This window comes from Lepidochelys kempii, chromosome 8 (genome assembly GCF_965140265.1).
Source record: "Lepidochelys kempii isolate rLepKem1 chromosome 8, rLepKem1.hap2, whole genome shotgun sequence".
Taxonomy (NCBI): domain Eukaryota; kingdom Metazoa; phylum Chordata; order Testudines; family Cheloniidae; genus Lepidochelys; species Lepidochelys kempii.
The window spans coordinates 747,325-762,619 of NC_133263.1; the positions used below are offsets into that span (position 1 = coordinate 747,325).

General features: G+C 54.7%; 1 protein-coding gene across 5 annotated transcripts in view; it reads right to left on the reverse strand.

The window, feature by feature from the left end:
• The window catches only part of LOC140915469 (uncharacterized), a 48,803-nt gene that overhangs the window by 22,971 nt on the left and 10,537 nt on the right, over positions 1 to 15,295 (reverse strand). For 2 of the 5 annotated variants that reach the window (XM_073355067.1, XM_073355069.1), the window contains exons 1-2: positions 10,596 to 14,968; positions 9,775 to 9,892 (exon numbers count right to left, since the gene is read on the reverse strand). In XM_073355067.1, coding sequence (XP_073211168.1) covers positions 10,672 to 12,012 — 1,341 coding nt within the window. In that variant the 5' untranslated portion in view covers positions 12,013 to 14,968 and the 3' untranslated portion in view covers positions 9,775 to 9,892; positions 10,596 to 10,671. Of the gene's footprint in view, positions 1 to 9,774; positions 9,893 to 10,595; positions 14,969 to 15,295 lie in introns of those variants that run through there. The other 3 variants (XR_012160178.1, XM_073355068.1, XM_073355070.1) reach the window with 3 other exon arrangements.

Here is a 15,295-nt window from a genome sequence, read left to right on the forward strand (position 1 = left end):
GAAAAGGTGGGGGAGTAGCACTGTATGTAAGGGAGCAGTATGACTGCTCAGAGGTCCGGTACGAAACTGCAGAAAAACCTGAGTGTCTCTGGATTAAGTTTAGAAGTGTGTGCAACAAGAGTGATGTAGTGGTGGGAGTCTGCTATAGACCACCGGACCAGGGGGATGAGGTGGATGAGGCTTTCTTCCGGCAGCTCACGGAAGCTACTAGATCGCATGCCCTGATTCTCATGGGTGACTTTAATTTTCCTGATATCTGCTGGGAGAGCAATACAGCGGTGCATAGACAATCCCGGAAGTTTTTGGAAAGCGTAGGGGACAATTTCCTGGCGCAAGTGCTAGAGGAGCCAACTAGGGGGGGTGCTTTTCTTGACCTGCTGCTCACAAACCGGGTAGAATTAGTGGGGGAAGCAAAAGTGGATGGGAATCTGGGAGGCAGTGACCATGAGTTGGTTGAGTTCAGGATCCTGACGCAGGGAACAAAGGTAAGCAGCAGGATACGGACCCTGGACTTCAGGAAAGCAGACTTCGACTCCCTCAGGGAACGGATGGCCAGGATCCCCTGGGGGACTAACTTGAAGGGGAAAGGAGTCCAGGAGAGCTGGCTGTATTTCAAGGAATCCCTGTTGAGGTTACAGGGACAAACCATCCCGATGAGTCGAAAGAATAGTAAATATGGCAGGCGACCAACTTGGCTTAATGGTGAAATCCTAGCGGATCTTAAACATAAAAAAGAAGCTTACAAGAAGTGGAAGGTTGGACATATGACCAGGGAAGAGTATAAAAATATTGCTCGGGCATGTAGGAATGTTATCAGGAGGGCCAAATCGCACCTGGAGCTGCAGCTAGCCAGAGATGTCAAGAGTAACAAGAAGGGTTTCTTCAGGTATGTTGGCAACAAGAAGAAAGCCAAGGAATGTGTGGGCCCCTTACTGAATGAGGGAGGCAACCTAGTGACAGAGGATGTGGAAAAAGCTAATGTACTCAATGCTTTTTTTGCCTCTGTTTTCACTAACAAGGTCAGCTCCCAGACTGCTGCGCTGGGCATCACAAAATGCGGAAGAGATGGCCAGCCCTCTGTGGAGATAGAGGCGGTTAGGGACTATTTAGAAAAGCTGGACGTGCACAAGTCCATGGGGCCGGACGAGTTGCATCCGAGAGTGCTGAAGGAATTGGCGGCTGTGATTGCAGAGCCACTGGCCATTATCTTTGAAAACTCGTGGCGAACCGGGGAAGTCCCGGATGACTGGAAAAAGGCTAATGTAGTGCCAATCTTTAAAAAAGGGAAGAAGGAAGATCCTGGGAACTACAGGCCAGTCAGCCTCACCTCAGTCCCTGGAAAAATCATGGAGCAGGTCCTCAAAGAATCAATCCTGAAGCACTTGCATGAGAGGAAAGTGATCAGGAACAGCCAGCATGGATTCACCAAGGGAAGGTCATGCCTGACTAATCTAATCGCCTTTTATGATGAGATTACTGGTTCTGTGGATGAAGGGAAAGCAGTGGATGTATTGTTTCTTGACTTTAGCAAAGCTTTTGACACGGTCTCCCATAGTATTCTTGTCAGCAAGTTAAGGAAGTATGGGCTGGATGAATGCACTATAAGGTGGGTAGAAAGCTGGCTAAATTGTCGGGCTCAACGGGTAGTGATCAATGGCTCCATGTCTAGTTGGCAGCCGGTATCAAGTGGAGTGCCCCAAGGGTCAGTCCTGGGGCCGGTTTTATTCAATATCTTCATAAATGATCTGGAGGATGGTGTGGATTGCACTCTCAGCAAATTTGCGGATGATACTAAACTGGGAGGAGTGGTAGATACGCTGGAGGGGAGGGATAGGATACAGAAGGACCTAGACCAATTGGAAGATTGGGCCAAAAGGAATCTGATGAGGTTCAATAAGGATAAGTGCAGGGTCCTGCACTTAGGACGGAAGAACCCAATGCACAGCTACAGACTAGGGACCGAATGGCTAGGCAGCAGTTCTGCAGAAAAGGACCTAGGGGTGACAGTGGACGAGAAGCTGGATATGAGTCAGCAGTGTGCCCTTGTTGCCAAGAAGGCCAATGGCATTTTGGGATGTATAAGTAGGGGCATAGCGAACAGATCGAGGGACGTGATCGTTCCCCTCTATTCGACATTGGTGAGGCCTCATCTGGAGTATTGTGTCCAGTTTTGGGCCCCACACTTCAAGAAGGATGTGGATAAATTGGAGAGAGTCCAGCGAAGGGCAACAAAAATGATTAGGGGACTGGAACACATGAGTTATGAGGAGAGGCTGAGGGAGCTGGGATTGTTTAGCCTGCAGAAGAGAAGAATGAGGGGGGATTTGATAGCTGCTTTCAACTACCTGAAAGGGGGTTCCAAAGAGGATGGCTCTAGACTGTTCTCAATGGTAGCAGATGACAGAACGAGGAGTAATGGTCTCAAGTTGCAGTGGGGGAGGTTTAGATTGGATATTAGGAAAAACTTTTTCACTAAGAGGGTGGTGAAACACTGGAATGCGTTACCTAGGGAGGTGGTAGAATCTCCTTCCGTAGAGGTTTTTAAGGTCAGGCTTGACAAAGCCCTGGCTGGGATGATTTAACTGGGAATTGGTCCTGCTTTGAGCAGGGGGTTGGACTAGATGACCTTCTGGGGTCCCTTCCAACCCTGATATTCTATGATTCTATGATTCTATGACTTGTGGCACCTTAGAGACTAACCAATTTATTAGAGCATAAGCTTTCGTGAGCTACAGCTCACTTCCTCAGATGCATATCGTGGAAACTGCAGCAGGCTTTATATATACACAGAGAATATGAAACAATACCTATTCCCACCCCACTGTCCTGCTGGTAATAGCTTATCTAAAGTGATTTCCAGCACAAATCCAGGTTTTCTCACCCTCCACCCCCCCACACAAATTCACTCTCCTGCTGGTGATAGCCCATTCAAAGTGACAACTCTTTACACAATGTGCATGACAATCAAGCTGGGCTATTTCCTGCACAAATCCAGGTTCTCACATCCCCCCCACCCCCATACACACACAAACTCACTCTCCTGCTGGTAATAGCTCATCCAAACTGACCACTCTTCAAGTTAAAATCCAAGTTAAACCAGAACATCTGGGGGGGGGGTAGGAAAAAACAAGAGGAAACAGGCTACCTTGCATAATGACTTAGCCACTCCAAGTCTCTATTTAAGCCTAAATTAATAGTATCCAATTTGCAAATGAATTCCAATTCAGCAGTTTCTCGCTGGAGTCTGGATTTGAAGTTTTTTTGTTTTAAGATAGCGACCTTCATGTCTGTGATCGCGTGACCAGAGAGATTGAAGTGTTCTCCGACTGGTTTATGAATGTTATAATTCTTGACATCTGATTTATAATTCTTGACATCTAGGCAGTTCTTATGTCTCTAGGTGGTGGGATAAGGCAGGGGGTGTAATTGTTGCAGAGCAAAGGGCCAGGTACATAAATAGCCGACACTCTGTCTCCTGGCAACTGATGGCCTGGGCCCTTCCCCCCTGCAAGGTGAGAGCTAAAGGGCTGGAGAACAAAGGAATCAGGTGACCTCCTGGCCCAGGGAAAGGAACAAAGCCCAGAGGAGGAGGGGCTGGAGGGAGTTTCAGTTTGGGGCTGGCTGGAGACATGGAGTGAAGGGCAGACGGGGTTGTCTGGCTCACTGCCCCCAGAATGGACCCAGCTGAGGGGTCCTGTTCTCTGCACCTACAAGCTCTGTGTTAGACCATGTCCCTGTCGTCTAATAAACCTTCCGTGTTACTGGCTGGCTGAGCGTCACGTCTGACTGCGGAGTTGGGGGCAGGACCCTCTGGCTTCCCCAGGACCCCGCCTGGGTGGACTCGCTGTGGGAAGCGCACGGAGGGGCAGAGGAGGCTGAATGCTCCGAGGTCAGACCCAGGAAGGTGGAAGCCGGGTGAGCTGTGTGTCCTGCAGACAGGCTGCGCCCAGAGTGACTTCCCCAGAGTCCTGCCTGGCTTCGTGGGAGCAGATCCAGAGCATCGCCTGGGGACCCCATGACAGCAAGTCATTGCGGTGGGCGTGGTACATGGTCTGCAGTGGCAGTGACAATGCAAAGAGCAGGTCGATGAGGATTAGGGTGTAGATGAAGACACAGCCGGGCAGTGCCTGGGCCCTGCTGTCCAGGCAGCTGCAGAGGGCCTGCCCGGGCTCAGGACACACACCGTGCAGTAGATGATGGGCAGCACCAGATACTGGACCTCCGCGCCCGCCACGCACAGCATGGCCACTGAGCTGTTAGCTGGGGGGCTCCATGGCAAGGTTCTCCTGGGGTCTGCGATGTTCTTGGCCGGCTTCCCCTGCCAAGCACAGAGAGGCCATGGCTCAGAGCCGTTCTGCAGGGCCAGACTGGCTGAGGCCTGCCTTCTAGCAATGCACCGCTGCCCTGGAGCGAGATAGGGCCCATCCTGCCAGGCCTGGGCCACCCATTGACCAGCCAGCTGGAAGCAAACTTCCCATGGGCTGCTTGTTACAGAGCTCCTGGCACCATCCTTGCCCCAGCCTCTGTTGGAGGCAGGAGCCTGGGTGGGGCTGCCTCCAGGCCACTGCAGCATCAGCACTGAAAACCCACCACAGCGTCTTCTCTAGCGTCGTTCCAAAAGAGCTCACCCTGGGCACAGCAGAGCCCCCACCCAGTACCGAGCCTGGATCCTGCCTGGGCCACTAGCTGGGGGAGTGCACCATAGACATTACCCAGATGCTGTGCCCAGGGACTGGGCCCCCTGCAGCCCTCCGGCCCGGGGACCTGGCACCATCCATCACCTGGTCCAGTCCCCTGGCCCAGGGACCTGGCACCCTCCTGCAGCTTTCCTGACTGGTCATGTTTCTGGAGTGTTTTGATCCCACATTTGTATTCATTCCTTGTTCACGGTCTTTCCCCAGTGCCCCCCAGTCTTACATTCCCATCTGCAGGGTCTCCACTCCCCCTCCCCACTCTCCTGTAGAAGCATCTTCCCTGGGCCAATCCCCAGGCATGGAAAGGGTAAGCTAGGGCATGGATGGGCAGGGGGCAGAGAGGGGATGTTCCCTCTGCTGTGGCCTGGCCCTTGGGGAGCCCTGGGGGTGAGTGCAGGGTCCCAGCTGCCTCCCCAGTGCAATCCAAGTGCTGTCCGGTCCCTGCACAGCTGGTGAGCCCCACTGGGTCCCGGCCAAAGCCCGAGCCATGGCTGCCCCAGGCCTAAGTGGCAGAGAAAGGTCAGTGGGAGAGGGAGCCAGGCCATTTGGGATGGCGTAGAGGGGGCAGGGGGGCTTGTGCTGACACTTCTGGCCCTGCTTGCAGCCCACAGCCTCTTCCCCTGCATGGCACTGGCATGGCACGCCCTCCACCCTTCCTTCTGTGCAGCTGGAAGAGCCTTGCTCCTTGGCCCCATGGTCAGAGCTGGCTCCGTGGTGCCTTGCTCATCCACAGGGAGGGAGAGAGTGCTTCCAGGAATTAACTCCCCTATCGGCCCTTGCCCCATTTCCCTTCATGGCTGGTCTTTTGCAGTTCACAGTTAAACAGCACTTTGCTTCTGAAAATACCCACGGCAGCTGAGGGTGTTTGACGGGGGCACGGTGCAGGGCAGGTGCAGCCGAGCAAGGAGCACTCCCTCCATGGGTGGCCCGGCCTCCCCAGGCTGTGCTTGGCCCCTCCGCCCCACTGATGCCAGGAGCTGCCCCCTGGGACCAGGCACAGCGCATGTGACCATGGGTCCTGGGATGGGGCAAGTCGGCTAGGACAAGTGCTGGTGCTACAGGGTCCCTGTGGGCTCTAATGTTGTTCCCGCCCAGTCCCTGGGGGAGGCCGGGCAGACCGCATGCTCTGGCCCCTGTTGGCCCCACACAGACAGCAATTCTGTGGGGCTGTCCCAGGTATGGCTTGCAGAGCCGGCCTCGCACTGACACTGTTTGTATGGACGCAGACTGCCCTTCCCCCAGCCCTCTGGCTCTGGCCCCCCCAGCTCCCGGGTCCGGAAGTGGCTGCCGGAGGATAATAGGAAGCACCCACACATAATCATGCAGAGCAGGCTGGAGGGCTGGGCAGCTGGTTCCTGAGGCTTAGATTAACTTGGGCCCATCTGTCCCGCAGCCAGGAACCCTGACTGGTCAGATTAAAGCTGCTGCAGCATCTAATTTGTGCAGCTGAGACTCAGAGCAAATCATGATGCGAAGAACTAGTGGGGCAGGTGCTGGTGAAAGAGAAGAGGCGGCGCCTCTCAGCTGAGGTACCAGCTGGGGCTGCTCCAGTGCACTAGCCCCCTCAGCAGGATCTGTCCAGTACCTTGGGGGGCAAAGGAGGGAGTGGCTGGCCCCACCTCGGAACAGGAGCTCTACCCTCCAGGGTGCACAGACGAGTCTATGCTACACTGCAGGGAGACTGGTCAAGAGGCTAACGCAGGCAGGGAACGAGCTCCTTGAGGCTAGTCACTGCTGTCTCTGCAGGATGCCCAGGCAAGCTTTCCCCTCTCTATGCCTCAGTTTCCCCAGCTGTCACGTGAAGACAGTGACATTAGCCTCCTGCTGCCTGCGTTCTGTGGAAGTGTGCAGCTTTGCTCTGACTCCTCCCCACTCCCTCCCTCTGCCCACAGCAGCCCCTGCAGCTGGCGCCATTCTGGTGCCCAGAAAGCATTCTGCCAGCTCTCAGCAGCCTCCCTTGTCTCCTAGCAAGTGTCTAGCCTGCAGCATCCATGAAGCACAGCCAGGGCCTGGGCAGGAGGCCTGGGTTGTGTGAGGGACAGACCGTGAACCTCCCTGACATTCCAGCCTCGGCTGTTTGGGGTTTGTCACGGAGTCCCTGGGCGATGCTCGGGAACTGTTCCCCATGAAGCCAGTCAGGACTCTGGGGAAGTCTCCTTTCTGTGAGCAGCCTGTCTGCAGGACACACAGCTCACACAGCTTCCACCTTCCTGGGTCTGACCTCGGAGCATTCAGCCTTCTCTGCCCCTCCGTGCGCTTCCCACAGCAAGTCCACCCAGGCGGGGTCCTGGGGAAGCCAGAGGGTCCTGCCCCCCAACTCCACAGTCAGACGGGACTCTCAGCCAGCCAGTAACACAGAAGGTTTATTCGACCACAGGAACATGGTCTAACACAGAGCTTGTAGGTGCAGAGAACCGGACCCCTCAGCTGGGTCCATTTTGGGGGCAGTGAGCCAGACCATCACGTCTGCCCTTCACTCCATATCTCCAGCCAGCCCCAAACTGAAACTCCCTCCAGCCCCTCCTCCCCTGGGCTTTCCCCTTTCCCAGGCCAGGAGGTCACCTGGTTCCTTTGTTCTCCAACCCTTTAGCTCTCACCTTGCAGGGGGAAGGGCCCAGGCCATCAGTTGCCAGGAAACAGGGTGTCGGCCATTCTCTGTGTCCAGGTTTCAGAGTAGCAGCCCTGTTAGTCTGTATTCGCAAAAAGAAAAGGAGTACTTGTGGCACTCCAGAGACAAATAAATTGGTTAGTCTCTAAGGTGCCACAAGTACTCCTTTTCTGTGTCCAGACTCCTGCACACACCTGCCCTCTAGGGCTCTGCAGTGATCATACACCCTTACCCCACCACCTAGATACTTAAGAACTACCTAGGGGAAACTGAGGCACCCCCACACTATTCAGAGGAAACATTAAGAACAGTCCCACTTCGTTACATGGTTCCACTGAGCCCACAGAGCAGGGTGATGGGTTTTCCTTCAACCTTTCCCATTTTTTCCTTTTTTAGTTAGTTGCTGTTTAATAAATTGTATTTGCTTTGAACTGTAGGTAATGATCAGTGGGTCAGGGAAGTGTCCAGTGCAGAGAGAGCACTCTGGAGTGGGGACACCCTAGCCCCTGCCCTAAGTGACCACGGCAAGGTTGGGGGTTGAGCCCCCCAGGAATCCTGGGTCCAGCCTTGTCGGGGTTACGAGGACTCTGCCACACAGAAGAGTGGAAGGGGAGCCCTTGAGATCAGGCAGGGCTCTGGGTAAAGGAAGGGGGAGTGAGGACTCAGATCCTTTCGCTAGTCCATTTCCCTGGGATCATGTATAAGCCAGGAAAGTTCCCTACAATAGCGGGACCGTCCCTTGCTTACACTAACTTGACACCCAGTACTGTGGCAGGTCACTGTGACTGTCTCCTTCTGGGCAGGATCCAGCTTGTTCTTCCCAGGGCCCCGTCGACTGGGGGCACCTGCTGGCCTGTCAGTGGGAGCATCCCTGGAGCTAGTTTGCTCCCGAGCAGCAAGGATGGAAAGGGGTGAATTGGGTTTCCGTTTGGGTTCATTGCTGACTCGCCGGTGCTGGGCAGTGTCGCGCTGTTTGCTGCTGTAGGTGTCGAGGTGGCTGGAGTTGACCGTTCTGTCCTGCACTGGACCAGTGGGCGGAGCAGGCCCCTTCCTCAATGAGAGGGGGAACTGGCTCGGTCCTGCTCAGTGGCCGCTCATGCTGGGATCCCTGGGCCCACAGCAGGTTGTTCAAAGAACCTGTCCTGGGGGGTTCCATTGGGGTTTTATCCCACGTAGCTGGTGCCATGGGATTTGTCACTAGCTGGGCCCTAGATTTCCCTCCTGTGGAGCTGGGTTGGCTTATGCTGCTGAATGGCTGAATGGTCACAGGCCCTGGGGAGGGCGTGTGTGTGTGTGTGTGTGTGTGTGTGGGGGGGGGGGGGGGTGTTGAATTTGTCTCATGCAGCAGAAGCCCTAGCCCATGCTTGGTATGCCTAGTGTCCTGGCATCAGTGTCTGCTCCCAGCCGGGAAACCCAGCGCCCTCACTGAGCCGCCAAAAGCGCCTCTCCCCCCCAGGCTCCTGTCCATGGCCAGTTCTGTCCACACCTCCTTGTGCAGGGGAGACACAGGAGCCAACCTGCATTCCTGGTTGTGCTGGAAGGAGGCCGGCTGGTCCATGTGGCAATGGGGCTTCAGACCCGAGGCCAGAGTCCCCTCGGGAGCGGTGCAGGGGCTGGGCTGGCACCCAGGGAGGGACAAAGCACAGTGCTTAGAGTTGGGGGTGCAGCAATCTGATTCCTGAATGGATGCACCTGACACCACAGAACTGCCCAGCAAAGGGGGGGCTGAGCTGAGCTGCCCTGCGAGCTGTGTTGGCTTGCACAGGGTTGAGCTGGGAAGGGGGACGGGTGGTGAGAAATGGGCGGGGAGGATCATATTGCTTACTGAGATAAGAGGGCCATACTGGATGTGACCAAGTGGGAATCGTTTGTAATATCTCTATGGAGCCAGTGCATGCCTCAGTTTCCCCTATATGCTACATTGTTACTCAGTGTGGGGGAGGTGTCTGTTTGCTTTTAGGACAGGCTAAGACACAAGTGTGAATGGTGCTCAATGGGCTGGGCCTTCGTCCCCGTATCAGGGGAGCATCTGAGGAGACAATGGCAGATCCAATGGCCTGGACACTGACACCTAGCAACTAAGGCCCCAGAGGGATGGGGCTTGCTTCGTTCTGGGCTGAGAAGCGGAGGACTGGGGGCACCAGGGTGTGAAATGTGGGCTGCGGGAAGCAGTCGGAGCACAGGTCAGACAGAGATGGAGCTTGAAATGAGGGGTTCAGTGCAGCTTGGCTGGGCTCTGGGCTGGCCAGATGGGACTGTGCTTTACCCTTCCTTCCTCTGGGCTACCCAAGGCTGCCTGCTGTTTTGATAATGCTGTGTGAATGTCACTGCAAATGCTTGCGGAAGTGCATGGACCAGTCTCTAGCAGGGTCTGTCTCGGTGGGACTCGCTGCCGGGAGCTCACGGGATGGAGCAGGGGGGCTGTAGGCCCAGAGGTCCAGTCTAAGGAAGTGATGAAGCTGGGAGACTTACCCTAGCGGGTCTGGCACACAGAAGGGGTTTCTCCTCGATACTGTTAAGCTGGGGCCATTGCACCAATCCTCTGACACTGGGTCAGACCAGTGGGCTATCTAGCCCAGTATCCTGTCTGCTGACAAAAAGAAAAGGAGGACTTGTGGCACCTTAGAGACTAACCAATTTATTTGAGCATAAGCTTTCGTGAGCTACAGCTCACTTCATCGGATGCATTCAGTGGAAAATACAGTGGGGAGATTTATAGACACAGAGAACACGAAACAATGGGTGTTACCATACACACTGTAACGAGAGTGATTAGGGAAGGTGAGCTGTGACCAGCAGGAGAAGGAGCGGGGGGGGGAAGAGACAGGATGGACTGTTCCTCCGGGAACTTACTCAGTACTTTTTTTGGCCCCGTTATTTGTTTGGCCTGAGCAACATCCCCTGGCCAATTCCACAAGTTGACTGTGTGTTGCGTAAAGAAAAAACGGTTACTCACTTTCTCGTAACTGTTCTTCTTCAAGAGGTGCAGTTCTCGTCCATTCCACATTAGGTGCGCGCGCGGCGTGCATGAGCGTTGGAAACTTTTTCCCTTAGCGGCCTCTGTTGGGACCCCCCGAGTGGCACCACTGTGCCCCGCATAGATACCCCCACCGGCCCTACCCCCTCCAGTTCCTTCTTGCCGGTGACGCCAACAGAGGGGTGTGTGTGTGGGGGTGGAATGGATGTGAACAACACATCTCGAAGAACAACAGTTACGAGAAGGTAAATAACTGTTTTTTCTTCTTCGAGTGCTTGGTCACGTCCATTCCACATTAGGTGAATCACAAGCTTACCTCTGGAGGAGGGGAGGAGTCACGGAACAACTGCTCGGAGGACTGCTCTGCCAACCGCTGCGTCCTCTTTGGCCTGCTAATTGACCGCGTAGTGGGTCGTGAAGGTGTGCACCGAAGACCAGGTGGCTGCTCTGCAGATCTCCTGGATCGGGACCTGTGCCAGGAACACCGTGGAAGTTGCCTGCGCCCTGGTCGAGTGGACCGTGACGGCCAGGGCCGGAACACCTGCGAGCCCATAGCACGCCCGGATGCAGCTTGTAATCCAAGACGAAATCCGCTGTGCCGACACTGGGAGGCCTTTTAACCTCTCGGCCACAGACAGCTGCGCGGATTTGCGAAAGGGCTTGGTGCGCTCTAAGTAGAACGCCAGCGCTCGACGCACATCCAACGTGTGCAAGCTGCAGTGACTCGGGTCTGTATGGGGTTTCGGGAAGAACACCGCCAGACAAATGTCCTGGCCCAGATGCAATTGGGACACCACCTTAGGGAGGAACTTGGGGTGTGGCCGGAGCTGCACCTTGTCCTTGTGAAATACTGTGTATGGTGGCTCAGAGGTGAGGGCCCTCAGTTCGGACACCCTTCTGGCCGAGGTAACAGCAACCAGAAACGCCACCTTCCAGGAAAGGTGGAGGAGGGAACAGATAGCGAGGGGCTCGAAAGGGGGTCCCATGAGTTTAGAAAGGACCAGATTAAGGTTCCATGGAGGGACTGGGGGGCGGGAGTATGGGAACACCCTCTCCAACCCTTTAAGGAACCGCCCCACCATTGGGTGGGGAAACACCGAGCCCCCGAGAACCACCTCCACATGGCCCTGCACCTCCGCCTCGGATTGGCCCGCCAGGAGCCAGTCGTCGAGGTACAGGTACACCCAGATTCTCTGCCTCTGTAAGAAGGCCGCCACCACCGCCATGCACTTCGTGAACACCCTTGTGGCCGCAGCTAGACTGAATGGGAGAACCGCAAACTGATAATGTTCTCGGCCCACGGTGAAGCGTAGGAACTGCCGACGTGCTGGGAAAATGGTGATATGAAAGTATGCGTCCTTCATGTCGAGGGCAGCGTACCAGTCCCCCAGATCCAAGGAAGGGATGATGGTGCTCAGAGAGACCATGAGGAACCGAGCCTTGACAGGAATTTGTTTAGCCCGCGCAGGTCTACCGTGGGGCGAAGGCCCCCTTTGGCCTTGGGGATGAGGAAGTACCGGGACCCCTTCCCCCTTAGGCTGAGAGGCACTGCCTCTACTGCCCCAGCCCGTAGCAGCGAGCGGACCTCCTCCTCTAGGAGATGATCGTGAGAGGGGTCCCTGAAGAGGGACGGGGAAGGGGGTGGGAGAGGAGGAGGGAGGCGAACTGCAGCGAGTACCCGTTCCGCACCATGCGTAAGACCCAATGGTCTGACGTAATGGTGGACCATGCATGGGAGAAACAGGACAGGCGGTTCAGGAAACAAAGGGACGGATCCGGTGACTGGTCTGGTGTGCTGTCCTCGAGTGCACCTTCAAAAGCCTGGCTTAGTGCCCGGCAGGGGTTTGTGCTGGCCTTGATTCTGCCCGGCGCATTATTGTTACACCGGCGCCTGTTATCCCTGCCTCGCCTACGGTAAGGCTCATGCCTTCGGCGAGGCTGGTACTAGCGTTGAGGGGGAGGCTGCGGCTTAAAGGGCTTTCTCTCGGTCGCTGGGGTGTGCATACCCAGCGACTTAAGCGTAGCCCGTGAGTCCTTGAGACTATGCAGCCTCGCGTCTGTCTGGTCAGAGAAGAGGCCGGACCCTTCCAAGGGAAGGTCCTGGAGTGTATTCTGGACTTCAGGGGGCAGGCCTGACTCCTGGAGCCATGCCGAGCACCTCATGACCACCCTGACGTGATTGTTCTAGCCGCCGCGTCTGCCGAATCCAGGGAGGCCTGGAGAGAGGTCTTGGCTACTGCCTTGCCCTTGTCCACCAGGGCCGTGAACTCCTGTTGGGAACCTTGCGGGAGGCTGTCCTTAAGCTTCCCCACCGCCACCCAGGAGTTGAAATTGTGCCGGTTGAGGATGGCCTGCTGTTTCACAATCCTCAACTGAAGGCCCCCCGATGAGTACACCTTTCTGCCAAAAAGGTCCAGGCGTTTCGCCTCCCTGGCCTAAGGAGCTGGGGCCTGCTGTCTATGGCACTCCCTTTCGTTCACCGCTGAGACCACCAGGGAGCATGAACTCGGGCGGCAGAAGAGGAACTCATAGCCCTTAGATGGGGCAAAGTATTTACGCTCCACTCCTTTAGCCGTTGGAGCGCTGGAGTCTACCATATAGTCTTATAGTTGGACTGAATGGTTTTAATGAGCGGGAGCGCTATTCTGGATTGACCTTCGGGGCTCAAAATGTCCACCATGGGGTCCTCCTGCTCAACCGTCTCCTCAGCCTGCAATCCCAAATTTTGGGCAACTCTGTGCAGCAGTTCCTGGTGGGCTCTATGGTCTATTGGCAGGGGGCCAGATACCTCTGTACCTGCCACTGCCTCATGGGGGGAAGACGAGGTTAGCTGCTGCTTGACCCCCTCTGGTTGGTCCTCCTGCTCCCCATTTCCTGTGGCAGGGGCCCCCGGCTCAGGCTGGGGCGGGAGCCCATGGGACAGCACCGGGCTCGGTGCCGGACTCTCTGGTCTAAGCTGGGGGGATGCTGGAGGCCTGGATACTGTTGCTTCCGGCACCGTCTGATGTTGGTGCAGGGACCGGGACTGCTGCACTGAGTGACTTGCCCATCGTCCGCACTGAGCTCACTTAGGTCTGGGCTCCGTGGAGCTTGTCAGCGCCGGTACCGTGTCCTTCCTGCTCTTGTCGGTGCTCAGTGCCTTGGGAGGCACCAGCCCCCTGTGCGGGGAATGACCCCGTCTTCCTTTAGGCTGCGCCAGGGGCCGCACAAGGGAAGATGATCGGTGCCGGGGCCTCACCTGGTGCTCTGGGGCCAACAGTTTATGGTGCTTTGCCGGTGCTGGGTCTCCCGATAGCTCCGGGGCACTACGCACCAAGGAAGCCTGAGCCGGCGTCGGGCGCTCCGGGCCCAGCGGCTGCAATGTGGCCTCCATCAACAGACCTCCAAGCATCTAATCATTTAAGTGTTCACAATCTATGAGACGACGTAATATTAAATCTTGTTGTTACAGATAAAGGGACTGATCAAAGAACTAAAAATTAATGGTAACTTAGCTACACATGATCATGATTTGATCACATTTATAAAGTGCAAACAGAGTAAAGTCCAGATCAGTAAGAGGTGTGTATATACACACACACACACACTTTGTGCTTTAAAAAGGCCAGGTTCACAAAGCTTCTGAGCCAAATCAGCTGAGAGGAAGAATTTAATCAGAAAAATATGAATGGTAATTGGCAGTTGTTTAAGAACACTTTACTAGGTGCTCCAAAAGCCACAATCCCACAATTGAGGAAGAAGGCCATATTGGTTAAAAACCAATCTGGTTTAGTGGGGAAGTGAAGGCAGCTATAAAAAGCAAAAACATGTATATAAAACAAATGTAAGAAAGGGAAGGAGACAGCCCTGAGGTAAGTGGGGAAGTGGGATATTGGGAGGAAGCACAAGCAGGAGTGCGTGAGAGGGGAGGGCTCCTGCCTCATACTGAGAAAGAGGGGCGATCAGCAAGTTATCTCAAGTGCCTATACACAAAGGCAAGAAGCCTGGGAAACAAGCAGGGAGAACTGGAAGTCCTGGCAAAGTCAAGGAATTATGATGTGATTGGAACAACAGACTTGGCGGGATAACTCACATGACTGGAGTACTGTCATGGATGGATATAAGCTGTTCAGGAAGGACAGGCAGGGCAGAAGAGGTGGGGAAGTTGCACTGTTTGCAAGAGAGCAGTATGACTGCTCAAAGCTCAAGTATGAAACTGCAGAAAAACCTGAGAGTCTCTGGATTAAGTTTAGAAGTGTGAGCAACAAGGGTGATGTCGTGGTGGGAGTGTACTATAGACCACCGGACCAGGGGGATGAGGTGGAAGAGGCTTTCTTCTAGCAACTCGCAGAAGTTACTGGTTCTCATGGGAGACTTCAATCACCCTGATATCTGCTGGGAGAGCAATACAGCGGTGCACAGACAATCCAGGAAGTTTTTGGAAAATGTAGGGGACAATTTCCTGGTGCAAGTGCTGGAGGAACCAACTAGGGGCAGAGCTCTTCTTGACCTGCTGCTCACAAACCGGGAAGAATTAGTAGGAGAAGCAAAAGTAGATGGGAACCTGGGAGGCAGTGACCATGAGATGGTCGAGTTCAGGATCCTGACACAAGAAAGAAAGAAGAGCAGCAGAATATAGACCCTGGACTTCAGAAAAGCAGACTTTGACTCCCTCAGGGAACTGATGGGCAAGATCCCCTGGGAGAATAACATGAGGGGGAAAGGAGTCCAGGAGAGCTGGCTGTATTTTAAAGAATCCTTATTGAGGTTACAGGGACAAACCATCCCGATGTGTAGAGAGAATAGTAAATATGGCAGGCGACCAGCTTGGCTTAACAGTGAAATTCTTGCTGATCTTAAATACAAAAAAGAAGCTTACAAGAAGTGGAAGATTGGACAAATGACCAGGGATGAGTATAAAAATATTGCTCGAGCATGCCGGAGTGAAATCAGGAAGGCCAAATCACACCTGGAGTTGCAGCTAGCAAGAGATGTTAAGAGTAACAAGAAGGGTTTCTTCAGGTATGTTAGCAACAA